At 40.2% G+C, this 25,074-nt stretch overlaps 1 protein-coding gene across 5 annotated transcripts in view; it reads left to right on the top strand.

Moving 5' to 3' along the window:
• Positions 1-25,074, top strand: part of ALK (ALK receptor tyrosine kinase) — a 326,814-nt gene that overhangs the window by 226,480 nt on the left and 75,260 nt on the right. For all 5 annotated transcript variants that reach the window (XM_051612967.1, XM_051612966.1, XM_051612964.1 and 2 more), the window contains exons 6-8: positions 13,159-13,290; positions 21,943-22,074; positions 24,276-24,376. In XM_051612967.1, coding sequence (XP_051468927.1) covers positions 13,159-13,290; positions 21,943-22,074; positions 24,276-24,376 — 365 coding nt within the window. The remainder of the gene's footprint in view (positions 1-13,158; positions 13,291-21,942; positions 22,075-24,275; positions 24,377-25,074) is intronic.

The following is a 25,074-nucleotide window of genomic DNA, read 5'->3' as shown; positions in this document are numbered from 1 at the left end:
TACATTGCTGAGTGAAATTAGTGATTTATAAGTTTGCATATGAGATTTTTTGGTATCTAATTTACCGCATTAATCAGTGAATGCCAAATCAGTTTGCAGATTGCATGTAGATCCATTTAATCTGTCACCTTAATTGTCAGTGAAATTTTTAATGTTGACTTTACATTAACTGTTTTCCATACTGCTTCTCACTGAAAAAGCAATAGCAGTGTAATATATCTGTAGTGGTCATGTGAAACTGTGCATGCATCAATGTTTTTTTTTTCACTGCTCTCCAAATCTGAGGTTTCTGCAGTTTAATATGTGTTTTTCTAGTATTTGCACCTTTTGATACATGTCAAATGGAGAGAGCATTGCTGGTCCTGTACTGCTAATATGGTAAAAAGTTGTTCCTTTGGTGCAGTGTCTGAATTTATAGATTTCAGGGAAGAGGACCAAGTCGAAATGACCTAGGGCTTCCTCAGACAGATGCTGTATTAGCATGTGGTAATGGCTCAAGTGCTTCCATCATTCTCCATGCTAGTGATTAGCGTTTAGTGATACTCAGTATAGCCTTTCACTTGAGAGCCTCCATGTGTTGCACAAGGGTAAGTGGCACCTCCATTTTTATTCTAGGTTTGTTACAAATGCAACTTTAGTGGGACAAACCTGTTGAAAATTCTGGTCAAACTTACTAAGTAAAGTAAGTGGTTTGAAAAAAAAAAAAAAAAAAAAAAAAAAAATGAACCTTTTCCCTGGACTTTGTGTTTTGTTGTTTTGTTTCGTTTGTTGCTGTTTTTAATTTTTTTTTTATTTGAAACTATGTTAAAAGGCACAAAGGAGGGATGAAATACCTGAAATGAAACCAGTTTTTAACAGGTTTCCTGGAGCTGAGCAATGTTTTGTTTCGGGTCAAGCTAAATCCTCCAGACTGATGCTGAGCAAACATTTTTCTTCTAAAGGGGCCATTTTCATTTTAGGTAGCTCCTAAAAATGAGAGGTTTTTTTCTGTGCAAACAAAACTATGCAATTCACATAGTGGTAGTTCTAAACAATAGCAAGGCCCTGTGAAGTGTTATTTCTTTCTGTCATGGGCAGTGGGATCACAGAATCACTTGGAAAAGACCTTCAAGATCATCGAGTCCAACCATTTATCATTACTGTTTCATTAAAGCTCTGCAGTTTAGTTTCCAATGTGTAAGTCTGTCTTGCTTATTCTCCTTCTTTTCCCTATAGCTCAAGGGAGAGGGGTTAATAGAGAGCATCTGTCAGTTGTTTAGTTGCCAGCCCAATGTTAAACTGTGACAAACTTAAAGGAAAATTCTGAGACTTTTTGTCAGACTTCAGACACTGTCAGGTGAAAAAGGCAGGGGAATCCATGTTCTCTTTTCAGTGACATAATTTGCACTTGTCTTGCAAAATGAAGCTGAAATGGCTTCACATCTTATGAGAGAAATTTCCTATGCAAAGAAGCTAAACAACCTGATTATCTATGGGAAAAAGAATCCCAGAGAACAGAAATAAAGGGAATAGGCTAGAGATTTCTGTTGTGTCCCCAGAGGAATTGGATACGAGGGCATCAAAGTGCATACAGATCTTTTTGAAATACATTTGAATATTGTCTTTGAAACAGGAAAAATGGGAAGACATGCAATGTGATACAAGAACCCCTGATTTCCATTGCTCTGATCACTGTCTGAAGGTGCTTATCATGGCCCTGAAGTTTTCAAGCCCTAGTGCCTACCACCTGACTGAGAAGGTTCCGGAGGCCTGTTTATAATGGCTCTTGACGTGGAGAAGCAGCTCAGTCACTCTCCAAATTAAGCCAGTTACTTGCAGGTTCCTCCTTATACTCCGTTATGGCTGGAAGTGATTCAGATCAGATCCATCTCCTGCCTTCACATCTCATTGTTGAGATGTACTAGAGACTCAAGGTTGACTGATCTGAATTAAAAGAGGAGAAAGTAAAAACACTAGTGTCTTCTATTTACCTTGGAGAAGTGAAGAGACTTGTCCAAGGTCATAGCATAACAGCCAATTTGGAAATCCTGACCATCAGATTCCTTGCTTGATTGGCAGCATTTCTGACGGTGGTTTGCTAGCAATTCAAGGCCCCTGCACACAAAAATGGAGTGCTGATTTGATGTACCTTAAAAAGCGATGCTGGCCTCCTATGTTTTGGCCGTTTTGTGCTCACTGTTTGGTTATTTAATTCTTTCTTCCCTTTGTTGTGTATTGGGAAAGATGCAAGGCTTTTTATTTCCAAGGATATGCTGAGTGAGCTTAAACTTAGTCATGATCAACCTAGAACAGGCCTTATGACTGCTCTGAGATACATTTCACTTCTACCTTTTGTTAGCAAAGGCCCATCAGGTTGTTCAGACACCATCCCAGAGGATTGTCACTGGACTGAACAGGAAAGGGAGGTAAAATGGGTGTAGGATGGATGAGTTCTCACAGTGCAGAGAAAACTTGAGCTGCTTCTCTCTGTGCTGAAACTGCTTCACATACAGTGGTGCAATAGTTTGGATTTGCCACCCTGCCTTTTCCAGCACTTAGTTTGCTTATCTCTCCTACCATTCTGCTGAAAACCCCTCAGACAATGCAGCAGCTGTTGCCCATGAAGCCCTGGCTGCTGTGGGCACAGATGCTGCTGAGCTTTCTGGTTATCTTGATGCCTGTGGGACAGTGGATCATTGATTTTATCCAGATTAGATGCTAGGGCAAGGCACTTCTATAATCTTTGTGATGCCTCATTGAAAGACTGTTTGAGATCGTATTACTCACTAAAAAGCAGTGGTATTTATCTGTGGGATGGGAAGGAAGAACATGGTCAAAGTACAGTTGAGAGCCTTTGCTGTAACTACTGCTGCATAAGAGTCCTACTGCAGTTCATTAAGAAATCCTGGGAAAGGCAGCAAGGCATTTTTCTTGGTTTAAGTACAAATTCCAGGGGAGTTGATTTTGTTGATAGTATTTCACTAAGCTTTCTCAATGTAGCTTCCCTGTGCACTGTGAGTTACTTTCCAGGCTTTGAGATACTGCAGTGATAAGAGCAGTTGGCCCATGACATGCTGGTATAACTTAACTCTACCACAGAAGGCACCATGGGCAGCTTAGAATGAATGGAAGTACAAGCACAGAGCAACTGGTGGAGCAAAGTAAAAACCAGAAGTCAGTGTTCCCTAAGATGGCTGACCTCCCCAAGATGTTTGCTGCTCAGAGAGAAGTCTTGATGAAATGCTTATGAAATTCAAAGTTAGTAATTATTTGGTCTTTTAAACTGATATTTCAAGACCAGGTATAAACACATGTAAAAGTACCTTTTAGGTCTCCCCTAGTCTATTTTATGAACATATGTAAGTTTAATGGTTCTTTTTTTATTCTTCAGTGTGTTTGTGCTGTTGAGTGAGTCCTGTCCAGTACAGCTTGTTAACTGTAACCCTCTCCTGGATTGATGGAGATTTTTCCCAACATTTCCTTTGAAACTGTACCAGAACCAAGTAGATCTTTGGTGGAAAGTGAACTAAATTTAATTATTTCCTAAAATCAGCTTATAGTTCTTTTTTCTTAGCTCCTCATATGGCTAATTATTTTTTATTCCAAATCAGTATGCATGTATACCTGGGTTGGGTTCTAGGTGTCATTTCTACATTTTCTGCTCCTCCTTCTGGACTTCCCATAATTATTCCTGAGTAGTGTATTACTCCTGTTTACCACAAAACCAGGCTAACCCCATTGCAGCAGGGCTAGCAATCCTGGTTTCATATTCTTTTGTTATTACTTGTTTTGCACCCCAGTGTTTTTGTTTGCTATGTCTTTACAAAGAATGAGCAGTAAGCTTTCAGTCCTCCTACTTCTGTATTTTATATAATGAATAAGTTTAGTTATAAAAGGATAAAGGCTTTATCTGCCAGAATGAGGAACATCTGAGTTGTATAAATAGATTTATCTAGAATTAACAAGATTTTACGTTTCACTGAAACCTACCCAGATGGGAGGAGCATTTTACATAATAACAGCAGGAGAAAATTTGTGAGAATTTAGTACTACTGCTGACAATACTTAAGACATTGATTAATTAATGGTCAACTGACTCAGTTATCAAAATTGGGGAAGAGAATTTTGAAGAATCTTCCAATAGGAGCTTGCATTCAGCAGAAAGCCTGTTTCCAAAGTAGGTATAAAAGAATATTTTGGGTTGGCATACATTTTATGGTACCAAATCTGAAGATTAGAACTGTAAAACCGATGACTGTCAGTTGAGTAATTATATAGAAATCTTCTGAGAGTTTGATTGTACAGTCTCCTCGTAGAAGGGTAAAGCTCTTAAAGAAAGCCTGGATTCAGAGAGAGACAGACATGTTCTGTCTCCTTGATCTGTCTTCACACATAGCTACTACTCCACTATTAAATTTTTTTATAAACCATTTAAATATTATTTAACATGTGCCTAGCTGTTTTACTGTGACTAACAACCCAGAAGCATCTCATCCTCAGGGCACAGTAATTCTGAGTAATGTTAATGATCAACTCTTACAGTTCTCTCTGTGCTTAATTATATGTTTGGGAAAGAGATACCACATGAAAGGCATTAACTAAAGGGACTTGTACCATGCCACAAGTCAGTAGAGAGACTGCATGAAACCCAGATACCTGGAGGAAGGAAGGCTCTCCACTGGTCAGTGAGGATTGGGTAAGAGATCAGTTAGGTCATCCTCCCCCTCTGCTCTGCCCTAGGGAGACCACATGTGGAGTATTGTGTCCAGTTCTGGGCTCCCCAGTTCACGAGGGACAGGGTTCTATTTGAGAGAGTACAGCAGATGACTACGAGGATGATTAAGGGACTGGAACATCTGTCTTATGAGGAAAGGCTAAGAGACCTGAGGCTATTTAGTCTAGAGAAAAAATCTACTATGTGTAGTGGCAGCATTGGTTGTGCTTGGAATTGAGGAGTCTGAACAGGCAAAGATAAAATTTACTTGAGTAACTGAAAGTGGATTTGAACCTAGCATCTAGGAAGGAAACTGAAAAAGTACATGTATTTCCTATCTAAACAACTCTTAGGGTTTACCCAAAAGAAGCACATATGAAGTCTGGAAGCACTATTTGCATGGCCTGTCTCCATCAGCCTTCTTTTATTTCAGATCCATGTCTGATGTTGAGACTGCTATCTATAAATAAGCTTAGAGATCTTAATCACCCCATGATTTTGTCAGTGTCCACAGCATGTGACAAACAGCATTCATCTTCCAGTGAGCTAGAAATCAGTCTGGCTGGTGTTTCCTATGGGTCTGACTACTGGCTGTTAAAAGCTGGTCTCCAAGCCCATTCAGAGGTCTGAAGACATTATTAGCAGAGCTAATAATAGAAAATTGGACCTTTTTATTTTCCCTCTCCAAGGTTTGTATTTTTAAAAACACACATAAAATGACAGAAGGGGTTGTTTTGGTGTTTTTTTAACCCGTTGCTTACTGCTACAGATGTACTAGTCACTGCTTTTAGAACCAGTATGAAAGCAAAGAGGTTTTGTTTGTATGCTTGGTGATGTTTTGTGGGGTTTTTTTCATCTCCTGAAGTTGCAGTGGTACCAGAGAGAGAATCAAATGGCAAATGCAGTCTGGTAATGAAACAAGGGCAACAAAAAGCAACCAAACAAATTAGATTTTGGATTTTAAAGAGTTACTGTATGCCACTGCATTCTTCCAAGTCAGGATGTTCATATTTAGGGATAAAAATTTTAAAGATCTGTTGTGCTAAATGTAATTAAAAAAAAAAAAAAAAAAAAAAAGGCCAGTAACTATGCAAACTCATTGTTTAATAGCTATTTGGGAACAGGCATTAGTTTTCTGTTTCTTTTGACCTCTTTCAGTTTTGTAGATACCCCAGAATACACAGGTACCAGTGCATGCTGGAAAATATGCTTATTTTATATAATTCACTGCTGCTGCTATTTACTTGCTATTAATTTTTGGATGTGCTGTTAGAGCACATGCTAGGATTTTATGCAAGATTAATTGGGGAAAACATTATTTCATTTATTGTGTTCAGCAATTATCTCAGGAGCTATGAAGATAAATATTAGATCCTCAGTCAACTTCCCTAATTGAAAAATGAGAAAGTGTGAAATATAGCTAACTTTAGTATTCCAAATTCTTATTGCATTATAGTTTTAAGGCAGCTAGTTGTTGCTGTAAATATTTCATCTTTGTTTGAATTCAGATGTTTTCAAATTTATTTGGTTTGTGACAATATTTAGTTATGTGTTGAAACCTCTTAGGTCACTGTTTCCATCCCAGAATTGTTTTGAAACTTTTGTTCTGTGATATATTTTGGCATTTTTATTTTATGGTTTTATGGTCAACATTTTTAAATGTTGGCATTTTCTTTGACATGAAAATTTTGTTCCTACATGGCAAGATCTGTTTCTAATGTGCAGTGGGAGTGCTGCACTCTTACAATGCAGGGCAGGGGGTGCTGCCTCAATGGGAAGTTATTTACTATCCTCTCTCCTGCCATCATGAGATGGAAAGCCTGGTACATTTTATACTGTTGTGCTGGTTTGGTTTGGTGGGGTTTTTGGAGAAGAGTGGATTTTTTTGATAGCAGGGGAAGGGCCACTGGAGTGGGTCCTATAAGAAGCCAAGAAGCTCCCCCTGCTCCAAAACCAGCCAAGGAGCCATTAGAGGGACAACAGGTGCGCCTCTGCCATTAACATATGAAAGGACTGATACAAGGCCTGAGCAGAGTGAGCACTTAAGGGAGAAGAGCTGCTGGAGAGGCAGAGCAGTGCTGGTGGCTGGTGAGGAAGAAGGGGAAGAAGGTGCCCAAGCAGAAGTTTCCCTGCAACCCATGGCAAGATGGCAGCTGTCCCCCTGCACTCGTGGGGGAACGTGGTGGAACATTCTCTGAAGGTGCCAGGAGGGGTGAGCTTGGCCACCGGACTCTGTGCAGCTTTGGAAGACCCCAGTGCCAGGGGAGGTGACTGTTCCCATAGCAACCCATGACTCTATGGGAAGCCCAGGCTGGAGCAGCTTGCTGTGGACCTCATGGGAAGGACTCATGAAGGAGAGGTTCATGGAGGACTGCCTCCCATGGGTGGGACCCTGTGGGGAAGCAGGGAAGGACTGTAACGAATCCTTCTTCCTGAGGAGGATGGAGTGGCAGGAACCATCTGCCTGTGAACTGACTCTAAACCCCATCCCATGTCCCCCTGTGCTGCTGGGGGTAAGGAGGTAGAGAAACCAGGAACAAAGTAATTTGGGCCCAGGAAGAAGAGAGGGGTGGGTGTAACATATGCAAGCACTGCTCTGTGTGTTGTCTGTGTCCTGTGTGTGCTTGGTTAGTGTGAAATTAATTTATTTATTTTTTTCCCAAGTTGAGTCTGTTTTGCCTGGGACCTTAATTGATGAAGAACCCTCCTTGCCCTTTGTCTCGACCCATGAGCTTTGTCCTCATCCCAATGTGTGTGTGAGGGGGCAGGGCTGAGTGAGCGGCCATGTGGCTATTTCTTTGTTGTTCTGTGGGGCCCAAACTACGACATTATTGGCAAGCCATGCAGAAGAGAGACAAGGAACCATGACAACTGTAAATTATTCAAACTGTGCTGAATACAGAGTACATTTCCTTACAGATATTTTTCATGACTTGGTTATCATAACATCTTAGTTCCTTATAAATGGTAATGACATTAACATCATAGAGCTCTTGTGATGAGTTTATTCACATCATATGTATAAGAAGTGAAATAAGAAGAGCAAAGCAAATTTATGTAAAAAATGGGCAAGCTTTCAGGCAGCAACCTTCCAATATGTGAAAGGGGCCTATAAGAAGGCTGGGAAAGACTTGTTCACAAGGACATGTAACAACAGGACAAGGGGTAATGATTTTAAGCTGGAAAGTACTCAATTTTTAAGTATCTCTGAGTCAAGATCTTGACCTCAAACCAAAGGATGAACAGATGAAATTTAGAAGTTAATGACAAATGCTTATGACGGATAAGCAATGTCAGTGAAGTTGCACAAACGTTTAGTGGCATATATTGGAGGAACCTTAGGCTAAAATACTTGCCCATTAGAAAATATTATTTAAGAACTATAATTAATAGGAAATTTTCCCTTTTTTGAGGGGTAGCACATACGGTGAAATAAGCATGGTGAAATTCCATGGGTAGGTATTTTTTACGACATACATGGATTTAAAAATGAGTATTTTTCACCGTGTGTGCATACAAGGTCTTGCCCTGTGAACTGTTGGAGTCAATTGATCTGTTTCCAGCCCAGATAGCTGCTTTTTGGTAGAACATGCATGAGGGTGCACATTCATCCTGGGTCTTTGCAATTTCAGTTAATCTCTTTTTGCAGAATAGAAATGACAGGGTTTTAAACAACAACCAAGTACTGTCCTATTAAGCTCTCTAGATGTAATGTGCACTGAGTGGAAGAGTTTTACTTGAGTCTTGGTCCCAAAAGCTTTTGGTAGCATTAAAAATTATGGCCTGAGAAGCTGAATGTAACACTTCAAGGTATAATTATGTTCAACTTGATTAATCCTGCATGATAATTAGCAGTGTAATCAGTTAGCAAGATAAGGGGTATCTTTGAAAATGCCTGTAAGAATTTCAGTCTTCCCTTCCACCTGGCCAGCTGTGATGACAGTAAGGTGAAAGTTCCCATTTTGCACTGATCAGACATCACAACCTTTCTGGCCAAGTTCCTCAGACAGATACACCAGAACTTGACAGCGCACTTCAGTTTCTTTGCTGATCAAGAGAGGGGGAACAAGAGGCAACCCAAGTTGGAGAAAATCTACTGGGGAGTGAAGTATATCCCCTTTGACCCCAGTCTGAGTAGTAAGTTGCTGATTCTGCATTAGGCCAACCCACATGATTTTCCCCTTTCTTGCTGATCTGCTACATGGAAACTTAAGTTCAAAAGCATGGAGAGTCAAGAGCTCAGGCTGTCATTTTTGTTCAGGGTCTGGTACTCAATTTGAACCCTGCCAAGGCTGGAGTTTGTTCACAAGCAGGACCTGTGAGGTAGAAAGTCAGCACTTGTTCCCCAAGGAGTTGTTTGTTTCTCCTTTTAATTTAGAGCCTGAAATGCCATTTGTTGAGTGTTGCTGCTTATATAATGATTTATAAGACTCCAAGCCAGCCATGGTAAAGCTTAATGACTGCTATAATTTACAAATGCCACTAGCTAAATGAACACTGCTGTCAACATAAAGGATGTCTCCCACAAATTTTACTTTGATACTTATTTGATACCATTCATTTTCCTTTCCTTACACATCTTGTGTGTGAGTTGAGGCCACTTGACTCAGCAATCCAGAGCATTCTGATTCACCTTGCCAGGAGTGCTTTGGGCTGGGAGATGAAAATATATGTCTTTTTTTGTTACAAAATATTTTAATTTAAAATTGCATTTCCTTGAGCTTGGATGAAAACCTCTGCATTAAGTGACCCATTAAAATGGCCATTTGTATTTGGGCTTTTTTGTTGTTATTTTTTTGTTTTACTAGTTAATCATCTCCTTTATCCAATTCATTTTGCCTTTGTGTACACAGTAAGCAAACAGGAGACAGGATTAAATCATTTACTGTCACATAGCCCAGCCGTTCCCCAGGCTGCAGCTTTGCTGTTTGTGTTCTCTAACCTATACAAGGAGCATATATATATGCACCTAATGCAAGTCTGAGCTAATTCAAGCCCTATCTCTGAAGAGATGAATAAGCATGCAAATCTACTGCTTTGTTTAGGAGGAAAAGCTCCTGGAATCACTTGATGTCTAGTTGCAACTGATGACTTTTAAATACCACAGTCAGTGGACTTCAAGGGACTTGTGCTCCTGGGATGCAATATAGACACCTGGGAAGAGAGTAGGTGCTCTTGAATGCCTTGGTTCCGGTATAATTGGTGTTAACACAGTCATGTGCTGGGAAAACTGGGTGCCTTTACAAAGAGAAAACCAACTGAGTAAACAGAAAAACTCCTTTGCCTAAAATAACCCCTCCTCTGATTCTCTGCACGTGCTGGGATAAAACATGGATGTTGCTGAAAAATTGCAGCTAAACTTAGCGGGACATGAAAGCTACTAATAAATATGGGCATTTTTTCAAAACTTTCTGTGGGTTAATTCAGAAAGACAGAAGTACTTCTCAATCTGAGTAGGACTAAAGCATGTTTAACAGTGGTGATGTTACTAACCTTATGAAAGCACTCTGGGCCTTGTCTCTTAATTTCTGTTTAGGTGGTACTTCCAGGAACACAGTACTGTATAGGTTCACTGCATACTTGTAGGAGAAGGGATAACCTACTGAGTTACCAGAATTGCTTCTTACAGTTTTGTAGCATCCATTGGCACAGTAACCTGAGTCTGCTGTTACTGGCTTGCGACATGCAAAGACCTTTGCTTCTGATATAGGGAAGGCTCTTAGCAGTGTCTCTGAGTGCATTTTTGCAAGGAGCACAGGAAGGCCAAGGAAGACATCTTCTCATTGCTTTATGCACTTACCAGGGGTCTGCAGAAATTGTCAACAACCAGCTCTGAGTCACTTGGTCTGGCTTTTTTCCTTAGAGCTCTCCATTGTAGTCAGCCTTGACCCTGACTGAAATACAAGGGTACTGTGCAGCCTATATGTGGAAAACCAGAATTGCTCTTAGGCAGTCTCAAAAAATCGAGCTGACAATAACACAGAGCACCCTTTTTGGAAGCTGAAGTCCTTTATTAAAAAGGTTTGGCATGTATTCCCCCCACTGCTGAATTGATTTGTGCCATAAAATAAGCTTGAAGAGAAATAGTGGTTGTTTTCCTACATGCTTAATTAATTTTTAATGTTGGCAGGCAATATAAATAAAAGTAACAAGTGCATATCTAATTGATTCACCAGTGATTCCCAGCTCCCTGTGGTACTACTATAACATATGATGTAGCTGCACTGTTCAGCAAGCATAGTTGAATGAGTTGGGCAAACAATGTTTTGCTCCGCCGAGACGCTTTGGTTTAGTTTTGAGCATTTACCCAATTAATATGAGACATAACAGGAGTTGTTGCAGTGAGGCATCCATAGCACAGACCTCTTTGTTCTTCTAGGCTTGTTTTAGGAGTGGTGAGCTGGAAGCACATCTCTGCATAGAGTCAGGAAGGTTTCAGTGGATTGCATCTATGCACAGATGTTTGTGGAAGGGACTCTTGCACTTTTCCAGCTTGGCCTCCTTCATATGTACTGACTGTGAGACGTTGCTGAACTAATTCCTGCCTCCTCCAAGGTGGCTGATCTAGAGCATGTGTTTCTTAGGACAAGTCCTTCTTTTTTTTTTTTTTTTTTTTTTCCTTTTTTTTTTTTTTTCTTTTAAGTATCTCACTTGGCTACAATCAAAGACCTCTGGGTGAGAGAATTCCTACAGCAAGGAAATTATACCCATCAAGCTGATAATTTCTGGCTTCTCAGCTGTCAAGGGAATCAAGTGCTTCCAGAAGAGTATAGTGCTAAGGGATAAGTACTCAAGATTATTTCTGAATGGATGATACTGGCTTCAGTGACTCCATTTTATATGAGTTGACTCCTTTCTTAGCTGCCTTTTGCTGCTTAGAATAGGTAATATGAATTATTTGTTTTTTTATCTTGGTAGACATAGTCTGCTGTGGGCTCCCTGCCTCAACAGGATGGGAATGCAGGAGCAGGAGTGGGTATAGTAGAGAAGAAAAACTACAAGCAGAGATCAGACTGTTTTCTCTCTTGCAGGGAGAATTCAACAACGTGATGCATCCAAGTGATACATAATAAATGTTGACAGTAGGGTATGATGAAAGCATTTGTTCTTTCCAAACCATGTAGCCATGTTATTCATGAGCTAGACAGAGAATATCGATCTTCAAGACTGTCAGTCTAGCAGTAAATTCACATACTAATCTGTCATGTGTATTGTGTTGTTCTATAGAAATACCACAGAGCAAGCTGCAGAATTTCAACCCTCTTTTTAAAGGTCAAAGGTACCTTCTGAGTTAGAGTGCTAAAAATTCCTGGGGAACTGAAGTTTTATGTTTGGTAGACTACTAGATATTTGACAAGATTGAACAGCTCAAGCAAAATAAAATAATAGCTGTATCAAGCAATGATTGGACTGAGAGGATTTTACAAGATATTCTCCCCTTCAGTGCTATTCAGGATCCTGTGACCTATTGGTTGAGAAGAAGATTCATTAATTTGAAGTGGTTTTGTGCTGGTTTGATTTGGCGGGATATTTGGTAGCAGGAGAAATGCCCCAGGAGTGGCTCCGGAAACAAGCTGAGAAGCTCCCCCTGCTCCAAAACCAGCCAAGGAGCCATTAGAGGGACAACAGGTGTGCCTCTGCCATTAACATATGAAAGGACTGATACAAGGCCTGAGCAGAATGAGCACTTAAGGGAGAAGAGCTGCTGGAGAGGCAGAGCAGTGCTGGTGGCTGGTGAGGAAGAAGGGGAAGAAGGTGCCCAAGCAGAAGTTTCCCTGCAACCCATGGCAAGATGGCAGCTGTCCCCCTGCACTCGTGGGGGAACGTGGTGGAACATTCTCTGAAGGTGCCAGGAGGGGTGAGCTTGGCCAGTGGACTTGGATTTTGTGGCCAGTGGACTCTGTGCAGTTTTGGAAGATCCCAGTGCCAGGGGAGGTGACTGTTCCCGTAGCAACCCATGACTCTATGGGAAGCCCAGGCTGGAGCAGCTTGCTGTGGACCTCATGGGAAGGACTCATGAAGGGAGGGACCCTGTGGGGAAGCAGGGGAGGTGACTGTACAGAATCCTTCTTCCTGAGGAGGATGGAGTGGCAGGAACCACCTGCCTGTGAACTGACTCTAAGCCCCCTCCCATGTCCCCCTGTGCTGCTGGGGGGAAGGAGGTAGAGAAACCAGGAACAAAGTAATTTGGGCCTGAGAGAAAGGGAGGGATGGGGTAACATATGCAAGCACTGCTCTGTGTGTTGTCTGTGTCCTGTGTGCATTTTAATTAGTGTGAAATTAAATTATTATTTTTTCCCCAAGTAGAGTCTGTGTTGGCCTTGACCTTAATCGGTGAAGTTGGCCTTTGTCCTCCCCGTCCCACAGTGTGTTGGGGAGATTTGGGTGAGCGGCCAAGTGGCTGTTTCTTTGTTGTTGTGTTAGGCCCAAAATCATGACAGGTTTTTATTTTCTTGTTCCTCTAGGATCTGCTTCTGGTTCAAAAATGTCTCTGGAGGGTTCTTTCAGCTGCTGGAATGGAACAGCAATCAGACTGAGGCAGGCATGTGACTTCATCAGGGACTGCCCCAAGGGAGAAGATGAAGGAGATATGTGCAGTGAGTAAATTCCAACCCCCAGGCTGCATCCTCCTTTTCCAAACACCTTGATTGTTTTGAATTTCAATGCATGGGACTTTACACTAAGACTAATTTGGTGCTATCAAAAGACCAGTATCCTCCATAGCACATGCCGTTTCTCTGGGTGTCTGCCTGGGGTCAACTGTTTAATATGTTCCAATACTCGCCTGCATTAGTTCTGCAGCAGATTCTCAAGATACTCTTAGTGCTTCATCTCCTCAAATTCCTGATCAAAAATGCAAAGGAGTTGCAGCCAGAATGAATTGTCATATGTGTAGTTTGTTAGACCTTTTAATCAAAACATAGCACAGCACGTGGAAGAAGGGAGAGGAAGAAGATGTCTAATATGAGAAATTAGTAGAGCCAGTAGCTTGCCTTTGACAAGTTCCTGTGTGTTTGTAATTCCTCTTGTTTTCTGTCCTCCCTTCAGCAGTCAGTAGTCTAGTAAATCCCAACAGAAGATAGATAGGAGCCGGAGTTTTCTCAGACTTGCTGTGCTTGAATGCTTTGTAATTGTGCTGCATAACCTAGATACTTTAGGACCTTCTTTAACCATCTTGAATATGCCGTATCTCTTTTCCTGTACCTCTGCATGTTCTATCTCCAGCATCTTACCCTTTGCTTGTCTATAGATAGTTAGGAATGGTGGATTGTCAACTGTATGGTTATCATTGGGTATAAAAAAAAAATATTTTTTGAGAGTTCATTGTTTACCCATGTAAAGTGCATGTGTGGTAGCTGATCTAGCCTATGGACTCCTGTTGACAGAGCTGCACTGATTTCATATGCAAAAAATGTGTTCCCTGACAAAAATACCAGCCTTGGCAAAAGCCTTTGAAATAGAAAAGGTAATTATTCTCAGTTTAGCTTTCATATGCAACAGCTAGAGCAGAGGACAATCTGACAAAAGTAATTCAAACAAGTGTGTTGATATATGTGATGTCTAGACTAACAGAGCTTTGCTATTTCTAGCCTAAACTTAAGAGTGACAACTTCTAGCAGATCCCTGTTCTTTGCTGCTAACAAAGAAACAAAGTAACAGATTTTATTGGTGTGGAGAACAATCCTTTGACCTGGGATCATTTAGTAAACTTGTTAAAAGCTTGAAATGATACACCTCTCCATCATGTTAGAGGTTGCTACAATTTGAAATTATGTTCATCAACAACACACACTCAGTGGACAATAAATTAACTTTCACAGGAACGGTGAGCACTTGCACTGCATGCTTGCAGCTCCCTAGAACCAATAATGTTTCATATTAGTATTGAAAACTTATTTTTGCCCAAAAGCTTTTAAACAGAGCTCTAAAACATAATGCTATTTCTATGGTGTTCCACACTTAAAAAAAAACCCCAAAACCTAGTAAATTATGATAATCAGAAGATTGAATGCATTTTCATTTAATTGGAAGTAGAGAGAGCTGTTATTTCTGATCAAATATATATCCAGATACACTGTTGTGTCTTTCTGCTATAAAAGGCTCTGCTTTGTGAGGATAATCTTGGCTACACCAGTGGGAACAGCAGAGCTCACAGGATGGAATTGTACCAGTCACCATAGGATGGAGCAGGCCTAGAGAAATCTGTTATTTTCAATCATTGGGTGCACCTGTGAATAGTGTCTCATCCATATTCACATATCAGGAGGCTGACTTTGCATTTGTCCCTAGCTGCCTCTGTGATGAGCCAGTTCTCAATCTCTCAATCTCACATGAAGTATCCAAAGAAGTTGGTTTGGTTGCCTTTTCTCTCTCCATGCGACATTTGTCTGTAGCTATTTCCATACAGCAATGTAGAACTTACAGTTGTGTCAGCAAAGAAAGTTCTGAAAATGTAAATTGGAAAATGTAAAAAGCAGAACATATTTAACTACCTGTTTAGCAAAGCATCACTCCCTAGCTTGAGGAGAAATTTATTTTCAACTGCAGGTGCTGGAAATGAGAATTCTTACTGCTAGTGAAAAGGCATGAAAAGCACCATCTTCCACTAAAGCAACAAAACTCTTAGCAAGAGTTCGAGTTGTGGGTGTGTCAGCGTATCCACTTACAAGCCTGCTCAGTTCTGTTGATTTCTTGACTTCTGCTTCTTTTACTATGTTGAATATTGTTGGCAAAAAACTTCTTACACAAAACGGAGGAATGATCTGATGTTGTAGATGTCAGTTACATTTGCATGACATCCCAACTCAACACATATGTCATCTTTCAGCTTTTCAGTTATCATTTTGCTCCTGAGCGACACAGATGTTTTAATCAGCTTTTTGCAAGTGTGGCAAAGCTTGATTCACAGAATCACAGAATCATCCTGGTTGGAAAAGACCTTGAAGGTCATCAAGTCCAACTATAACCTAAACCCAGCAATCATCACCTAATCTACCCGTTCAGTGCTTAAATCATGTCCCTAAGCACTACATCTATATTTCTTTTAAACACTTCCAGGGATGGTGACTCCACCACCTCCCTTGGGCAGCCTGTTCCACTGTCCAACCATCCTTTTGATAAATAAATTCTTTCTAATATCCAGTCTAAACCTCCCCTGGCGCAACTTGAGGCCATTTCCTCTGATCCTGTCATCATTCACTTGAGAGAAGAGGCCAACTCCCACCTCCCTACAACCTCCTTTCAGGCGGTTGTATAGAGCAATAAGGTCTCCCCTCCCTTCAGCCTCCTCTTCTTCAAACTAAACAATCCCAGTTCCCTCAGCCTCTCCTCATAGGACTTGGTCTCCAGACCTTTCACCAGCTTGGTAGCTCTCCACTGGACATGCTCCAGCAACTCTTCGTCCTTGCAGTGAGGGGCCCAGAACTGGACACAGTACTTGAGGTGTGGCCTCAGCAATGCTGAGTACTGGGGCATGATCACTTATCTGTTCTGACTTCCCACACTATTCCTGATGCAGGCTGGAATGCTGGTAGCCTTCTTGGCCAGCTGGGCACACTGCTGGCTCATGTTAAGTCAGCTGTCATCAAGATAGCTATATAAAGCAGAGAAAGGGGTTTCCCAAATGCTTCTGCTTACACAAAAAAGCTGTCAGAAAAAGATGCAGCCATGCTCAAAACTGAGGGGGGAGCTTTCAAAATTGCTTTTAACCAAAGGTTGTCTTTGAGCTACAAGAAGATGTTGGTGTTTGTTGTTTTTTTTTTTCCTTTCAGTCTTTTACATGCACAGGCACCGCTTTTTTCTTCCTTTCTTCCCCCCCTGTACATTTGATTTTTGTTCTTTTCATAGCTGAAACAAATCTCCCTAATGCCAACTGTTTGTTAGCATCTCTTCACTTGTCAATGGCAAATGAAATGTTACAGTGCTTGTTCTACATGCAAACAATTAGTCTGTGTAAAGAGTGTAAAATCAGAGAGGGATGACTCCTAGAGAAAAGCATGCTACTGTTTGAGTTCTTGCAGGAGCAAAAGACAGCTTCAAATAGGAACTAGATGCCTAACTATCAGACATTACAGATTTAACAGACTCATAGAAGTGCCACAGTGGTGTTCTTATGTCTTTGCTAGTAAATTCATGCTTTTATGTATTATAATTTACTGCAACAAAATAAGATACTTCCTCCTTTTGCAGCAGAGAATCATATATGTAATATAGCTGGTATGGTACAAGACAGAGATTAAAACTAAAATGATTTCCTAATGTTGATTGGCAGAGCTCTGCTTTCACAAAGAGGGACTTTATTTCAGTAGTTCCATCCATCTCTTTTTAGTTTTCTTTCTGTCTCAGATTCACCAAAAAATTTAGCCTGGGAAAACACTGGTCAGTCAAAGCTTGTTAGGAAATTGTTTTATTAAAAAAAAATAAATTAAAAAGAATGGGGGTGCTGATAGTATAATTTTTATCTAGAGACCCAGAATTTGGAGGATTCATCCAGATGTGACAAACCCAGGACTGATTCTTTCTTCTGCCTGAATAAATTTTAACCCATATTTCTGGTTTCCATTGAGAGTTTCCAAGACTGTGGTCTGGAGTTCTGGTCTACTTCTGAAGAAAAAGGGTTACTCAGATCTCTCCCATAGTTGCTCTTCCACATTTTATAAATTTTACCAGAAGTAGGGATTGAAAGTATTTTCCTCCGTCTTTCAAATAAATCTCATAAACACTGTGTTATAGGGTAATTTTCACTCTTTGCCTCATTGAATATTTAAATATATTGAACACATTGCCAGGTGAGATAAGGAAGACTGGTATCTGATTGATGAAAAGAGTGACTCAGTCTGTGCTATATGGTTAGAGCACTATACGCATGCATGAATCTGTTAAAAGACCAGATGGCAGCTAGAATAGGCACCCATAAAGTTTGAATTTGTCATCATGTGAGGGAGTGACCAAAAAAGCAGAGATAATTGATTCTACAGGGGCCAGTTTGCTCTCAAGGCAAAAATGCATGAAGAAACCAGTGGATTCATTTATGTCTTAGTGATAAATACAGGGCAGCAGAGTCTCCCTGCAAGCAAAATTCTGGAGTAGCAACCTGTTTCCATGCAGTGCTCTCTTAAGGTTCCTGTCCTGTATACACTAATCCTTTTTGCTTCTCTCCTGATCAGAAGCTGTACCTCTAGCAAAAATTTCTATCCTCTGGTAGTTCTGTATTCAGCAAAGACTTCTGGCATTACAGGATAACTTTTTGATTACTGTGTTGGAAAGTATTTTCCCTTTTTATGCATAATTTCTGGTAGAATTTGGCAGACCAACTTTGATAGCATAGAGACAGCCATTGAAAGAAACTTATGTTTAAGATTCATGTGCTTCTCTAAGTTCTTTGAGTAGATGATCTTTTTGTCTTCTTAGATTTCCTCCTACATTTGGTAAAGTTCCATACATGCCAGAGTAGACTTTTATGCTTATTCCTTTTATAATATATGTCTGGAATTTGACCCAAAAGTTTAAATTACAGTATCTGATTGATTTACATTTAGTTTTAATCAAGAGCATGTTCCATCCACTTCATAAATTATGCCAGTTACTAATTTTTCCTGCTACTAAAGGATGAGAAGTGTACATTAAATGTTTAAAAAACCTTGAACTAAATTACTTTTAAAGCAAAATTTAAATAGTTCTGAATGCTTGAGAAGACTTGGTTAGGAACAATTTTAGCACCCTACAACTTTTCTCTTAAGTCTCCTAAGTCATCACTCAAAAGCAGAGACTCTTATATTCTCACAATGTTCCAGTCTCACTGGATTTCGCTATTCTCTGTCCCATACCCAGAAGCTACACCTTACTGAGGTCTAAATTTTTTTAGGTTTCTGTTGCTAATGATAAAATTCAATGTGGCAGGTTTCAGTAGGCATAATTTCTGCCTCCTTGTTTATGTGATTTTTCAATAAAGTCAGATTAGCTTTCCCTCATCTTGCAGTGTCTGTGTTAATGTAAGTTTGAATTATAAACATTCAGAAAATTGAGAAGTACACATCAATGGAGAAGCGCTAGCCAAAGAGCTCTTTGGGAGGTAGCAGTATTTGCAATCACAGGTGCTATATGTATTCAAAATAAGAAAGAGCAGCAGAGAAAATGCATCCAGTGCATGGAACATCTGAAAATTCATAAGAAATTAATCTGTGGAGGAGGAATGAAATTTCCTGGGAAAATAATAGCTTCTTATTTTTGCCCTTACTTGTTCACCAACAGTGAGCTTTTTTTGGCCTGCAGGCAGGCATTGCTACTTAGATGACGCTTCCTGCTGCTCTGACTTGTTTACATCACCCTAGATAGCATATGGCCGTGAGATTAATTCAGTCTGACACTGAGCCAAGCTGTTTCAGTAGGAATTCAGGACACATTATAAAATGTCGCTTTCTTTGGATCCCACCCGCAGGCTGTGCAACGAAATATTATCCAGTTCTGTAGAGGGGCAAAACACAAGGAAGAAACTCTGCTTAACAGTCCCAGACTGAATGAACAGACTAGGCTGAGTGAATTTGGAGATTTTTTTAAGGGAAAAACTTGAAAAAGTTTTAACTCCGGTACAGATTTTGATCTTCTCATAAAAAATTTGGATTCTTGCACAGAATAGCATTGAAACATGACTCTCACCTCCATGCCAGGTTCCAGGTTCAAATTTGGCCCCAGTAAAACAGAAAATACTCATGGCCTAAATGCTGCAGTTGTGGTTTTCCCCAGTTGTTTACCCATGGTAGACCAAGGAGTAGGTGAATGTGTCACTGACAATTAATTGCCTTTTGAGGTATAAGAGTAAAAACTAAGGCCCTGTGAGCAGGTATGTAATTGACTTGCAATATTAGGCAGGGGATTTTGCTGATATTTAAACATTTTGAATAATCTAAGGCTTAGATTCTGGTGCCTCATAAGTAGAACATTTCAGAGGGAAAAATTCTTCATAATCACAGCAAAATCTGGAGCCTCCTTTTCTCATAGGGAAGCTAGTGAAATTGCCACTATGACATGACCAGCACATCATCTTGCTTTAGCATTTATATTTACTTCCATTCTGTAAGTGAAGGAATATTTGCTCTGGTTTTGACAAGCAGCTGAATGGAAAAACTAATTTCTTGGATATAGGGGCTTATAATGTGTTTGCACATTAAATTTCCTGTTTATCTTGCAGTTTTGGATGCTTTTTTGCTCTCATTTCCCTTTCTTAAAAAAAACAAGCAATAAAAAAACAACAAAAAACACCCAAAACCAGCAACAAAAACAACAAATCCACAAAGAAAGTTTTGGGTAATCAATGAAGTAAAAAAAACCCATGAACTAAGCTGGTCTCTAGTACATAATAGTGTAAAAACTCTGGGAAGTCAGAAATATCATTATCCCTTTTATGGCTACATCTGTTCATCACAAGTGTGTTCAGGGGTCTTGTACTGCCCAAGAACTGGTTAGCCTATATAACAGGGTAAAATGACTGTTTGCTCTTCCTCTCTTCTGGCATCTTTAATGCCTAATGTAACTCTATATGAAAAAGGCATCTTCTTCTGCCAAGATAGCTTTGTGCTTTACCTTTTTCCTCATAAAATCCAGTTTGTGCCCTCTTGCTACTGAGAAGCCGTCTACTACCTGGCAGAGTTGTCAACTGCACCCGGGGTCTAGCGTCTGTATTAAAGATCATTAGTGATTCTCTAAAAGTTAAGATCATGTTATAATGGATGTGATTTTACATGGCATTTTACAATGGTTTCTGCTGAGGTTGTTTAATAAGTCCTAAGTCTGGCCTCACGTTAAAGAAGAAAAATGAAAGGTTGAACTAGACAACAATAGAAATTAGGAAGGCAGTAAGTACTTACTGAGAATGATGGGGGGAAAAAAATGAGTTTTAGAGGAAATGTTTGATTTGAGATCAAGTAGAGGATATTCATCTATGGTATATAAGTATACATATGGCTCGGGGCAAGAGGAGCAGAGCTTTGCACCCTTTGTAAGAAGAACTTGCAATGTAAGTAGAGAAGGAGATTAAGAAGGCATGAAGTTACCTTATAACTTGAATGACATTACTATTACTTTAAAACTGGTTAGTTTAAAGTAAAAAAAACGAATGTACCTTTATCATCTGGAGCTGAAAATCTGTGTGAAATCCCAAGCCAGTGACAGAATTAGTGGGCTTCAAAGCCTTAAAGAATGGCTTAAAATAAGCTATCCTCTTTTCATCCACTCACCTCACCAGATTGGCAAGTACAAAAACTAAGGCACAAAACAATTCAGTGCTTTACCGGAGTCAGTGTCATTGCTCACAGAGAGAAGTCATATTGCTGAGCTGGGTTGACTAGGGACCTAGACTGTAGAAGGGGGGGAATCATGTCAGAAACAATCCCTTTCCAAGATCTCCCTCTGTGGAGCTTGTTGCAAAAGAATTTGCCATGAGAAAAGGGGGGAATGAAACAGAGCATTAACTGAACTCTGACTTCAAATAGTTAACTGCTTGTAGGGTGTAAAATCCTACTAGTGAGTTGTAAAATCCTTTTTGTGTGAGTTTATCTGTAGTTTTAGGGAAGAAATGCAAGGGTCCTTAAAGAAGAAAGAAGCCATTCAACTAAGACTAATGATGTCTTCGTAACCAATTCTACTGCAGAGTCAGCAGAGATAAACAGGAGAAGACACAGAATTTGGCCAAAAGTTCCTGTGAGGAAGTCTCAAGGATGAAGTAAATGACCCCCAAGAGACCCCAATAGACTTAACATGCATGTGATAATGGGCAGACACTTATGTAAATAATTTATTGGGAAACTAATGAATATGTAAACTATTTCTTAGAAATATTACACATAATTAGGTATCAGCTGTATATATATCTCTCTCCCTACCCTGTAAGGTGTGCACATTTTGGAGGAGCTGTCCCCTGTGCATCCGGCGCCATGAATGAATACTGACTTAACAGTACTTAGACTGTTGGGTGAACTTTCTTTATTTCAGACTGCAGAAGCAGTTGTTAAGAAAGCCATCTCCAAGGTGTACACTTGAGTGTACACAAAGTGTGGAGGTGTCACTTTGTTGCAGTCTGTGGGTTGTTTCCCTTGCCACTATCTCCCTATGGTCAGGATTGAGTAGCTGTGGGGGTGCCTGCATGCCCTGAAAAACCCAGTCAGAATAGTCATTTCAACTTCTCTGTGTGCCCAAAAGTCTCCTCCTCAGCTCACCTGGCTTCTTCTCTATGTGTGTGTCTTTCCCTCTTGCAGAAAATCTTCCCTCTGGCTTTTACTGTTCATTTGAAGAAGGAGACTGTGGCTGGATGCAGGGCTCTTCTGCATCCAACCCTTCTCCATGGTGGATTGGAAGCCTGGAGCACAACCATTTTCCTTCAATCAGAGGTATGTGAGAGTAAATAGTAAGTCAAAGAATGAACAGCAGAGAGTAAAAATGATACACAAATGGTGGGGAGAGGAAAAAAAACACGAGACACATTTTCCTATGTCCTTACTCATTCAGCCTCCAGTGAAACAAAAGCCATCTTTTCACTCATAGTGCTTTGAGCAAAATACTATCCTGCTCACTTTCTATCTTGAAAGTATAGACTGCTTCTTAGGTCTCCACAACTGTCACCAGATACTAATCTTGACCCTCTCTGTCACAGTTTGACTCAGGATCCACAACAATGATCTTTATCCCCTCCCCCTCTCACCCAGGTAGGGAAGGAGAGAGAATGAGGAGAGAGATGCTCTGGATTGAAAACTAAAGTACACAGCTTTCATTAAACACTAATGATAAAAGAAAATATGTACAGTTATATAAAAATGTGTTCAGGAATGTGCAAACCCCTATTGCCTCCTCCCACCCCCAGCAACTCCCACAGCACTCTCCTGCAAACAGTCCCAAAAAGTCCCAGAGCTGCTGGAGAGGGTCAGGAGAGCTCGAACCTGGGGGTCAATGGTGATGGATGGACAGAGTCCTCCCTGGACACTGGTCGTGGAGAGAAGAGAAGAGAAGAGAAGAGAAGAGAAGAGAAGAGAAGAGAAGAGAAGAGAAGAGAAGAGAAGAGAAGAGAAGAGAAGAGAAGAGAAGAGAAGAGAAGAGAAGAGAAGAGAAGAGAAGAGAAGAGAAGAGAAGAGAAGAGAAGAGAAAAAGAAGCAGGAAGGTGGTTGTCTTCTGTGATCTCTGGCCTTCCTCTGAGCTTATGTAGATATATGGAATGGAATATCTCTGGCCAATTTTGCTGTCTGTCTAATTCAGCCTCCTACTCGGGGGGGGGTCATAGATCTCCCCGTAGTGTCTGAGCCAGCAGGGTAAAGATGTAACCTTGAAGTCCCAGCAATTACAAAAACATTCCAGCGTTTGTTAGCCATCCAAGCTAGGACATTTACTACTAGTTAAAAGAGAGCTTACTGAAGGAAAAAAAAAAAAAAAAATCAGTAAAAGGAAAATTGGCTTCATCCTGGCTAAAACCAGGACACTCTCTGAACAATGTTACACAAAATATTAGTCTGCATCTCCCTCCTCTATACTGATCTGGTCTTTCCTTTCCATTTTTTGTATTTACTTCCTCAATTTCTCTGTTTGGCTTCTTTTTTCCACTTCTCATTTTGTAATTTTTCTTTTCTTCACTGTCTCTTGAGTTCCACTTCTATGTATAATAATTCTATACTTGATTCTTCTAGCCAAATCCCAGTAGTCCATTTCTAGTTTTTCTCATACAAGCTATTAAAGGTTTATAACTTAAGGATTGAACTGGTTGAGTTTTTGAACCAGTGAACTGCTGGCTGAGTTTTGGCAAACTTTTGGCAAGCTTTTTTTGTAATGCAATAATGTAAATTACCTAGGTGCAGAGGATAGAGGGATACAATAATAACATCAAAGTTAAACATGAAGAGTAGGATTCTCTACTTTTGTGTGAAGTGGTATAGTCTACAGTGCATTTATGCTATCTGATGGCTCAGCCCACAGTATTACAGACCACAAACTGATGGAAGTATAGGTCAACACTAAGGCAATGAGCCAGAAATGTAGGGAGCTGGCAATAAAGTTCTGCTGATTAATGCTTTGTGTATGCTGTAAAGGCAATTTCAATGAAAACCCAAATAATGGGGCTCTAAGTAGTGGTACCCACCTGAGCTGGAAGGCAGACCTGAAATAGTGCAAATACAGACCTTTTCATGCAGATCTGCCAAGGAAAACCCTAGTGTTACTACTGACCTTGTTCCTCTTGTTACAGCAAATTATTAAAGGAGCAAAGACACCTCCAGCCATATTAATATTATTCTTGGTGGCATTTTGACATAGTTGTATTTTGTTTTATGGTTAGCCAAGGTAAATATTCTCTTCCAAATTGGCCAAGATATGTATTATCTTCCAAGTTACTTTTCATTTGTAAAATATATAATTTGTTATCCAGCCTTGCAAGGAGAATTAATCTGAAGTCATGGAGGAACAAAAGAGAGCTGTAGAGGGAGGGTAGGCAGATTCCTTAAATCTGTTTTCTGAGTATATTTGTTAGGTGAAGCCTCTGAGGAGGTTTCACAAACCCTGAAACGAGGTGAGTGCTGCAGTTTGACTTTTCTTCCTGCTCCTTATCCAGGTTGTGCACTCCTCCTCAACACCAGCAAAGTACCAGCAGTAGCAAACACTGTCATGACCAGCACTGCATTTCCAGCTCCTTTGAGGAACTCCCCCTGTGAGGCAAGTCCTAATGCTATTTTATTTGCAATTTATATAGCTTTTTGGTCTGTCTGACTCTGGTTTTCAAATATAGGCATTAGCTCGGTAGCACGGCAACCACTTTCTCTGATGGCCTATCTGTTAAATATATTTATTTAATGCATCTGTGTGCAGGGGAAATACATGGTTAGCTGCTTGAAATGCCACAAAATGTGCTTTAAAAAGCTTGGCATATCTTGTCCTCATTGTATGGCCTCACATAATGTATTGCAAGTTTAGGGCAGCCAGCATTACATAAATGCAAAGCAGCAGCTAACTACAGGAACAAAGATTGAATTTGCAAGATCCAATACAAAACAGGCTTCATGACTGCCCCTAAGCTGCTCAGAAAATACAGTGCATGCCTTCTGTAGAACAGCTGGAATTTGAGATGTCAAAGACTCTTGTTTGCAGTCCAGACAGTCTTTGTTATCTTTTTCATATTACACCTTTCGTAGAGTCCTTTGCTGACTGATCCCATTAACTGTGTTTAAAACCCAGTTCATATGGTAGAGGGAAACTGTGGCATTTCTAAATCTTGGGAGAATGCAGAAAGTGGTATGCAGAGTCTATGAAGAGATGCTCCATTACCCTGAAGTAACCAGAAAAAGGGATACACAAAAAACTCATGAAATGCTTCAGAAACCAAACTGAGTTCCAGCAATCAAGAGTGAAAATCT

The sequence above is a fragment of the Apus apus genome, chromosome 3 (assembly GCF_020740795.1).
Source record: "Apus apus isolate bApuApu2 chromosome 3, bApuApu2.pri.cur, whole genome shotgun sequence".
Classification (NCBI taxonomy): domain Eukaryota; kingdom Metazoa; phylum Chordata; class Aves; order Apodiformes; family Apodidae; genus Apus; species Apus apus.
This window is presented reverse-complemented; position numbering and strand designations above follow the sequence as displayed.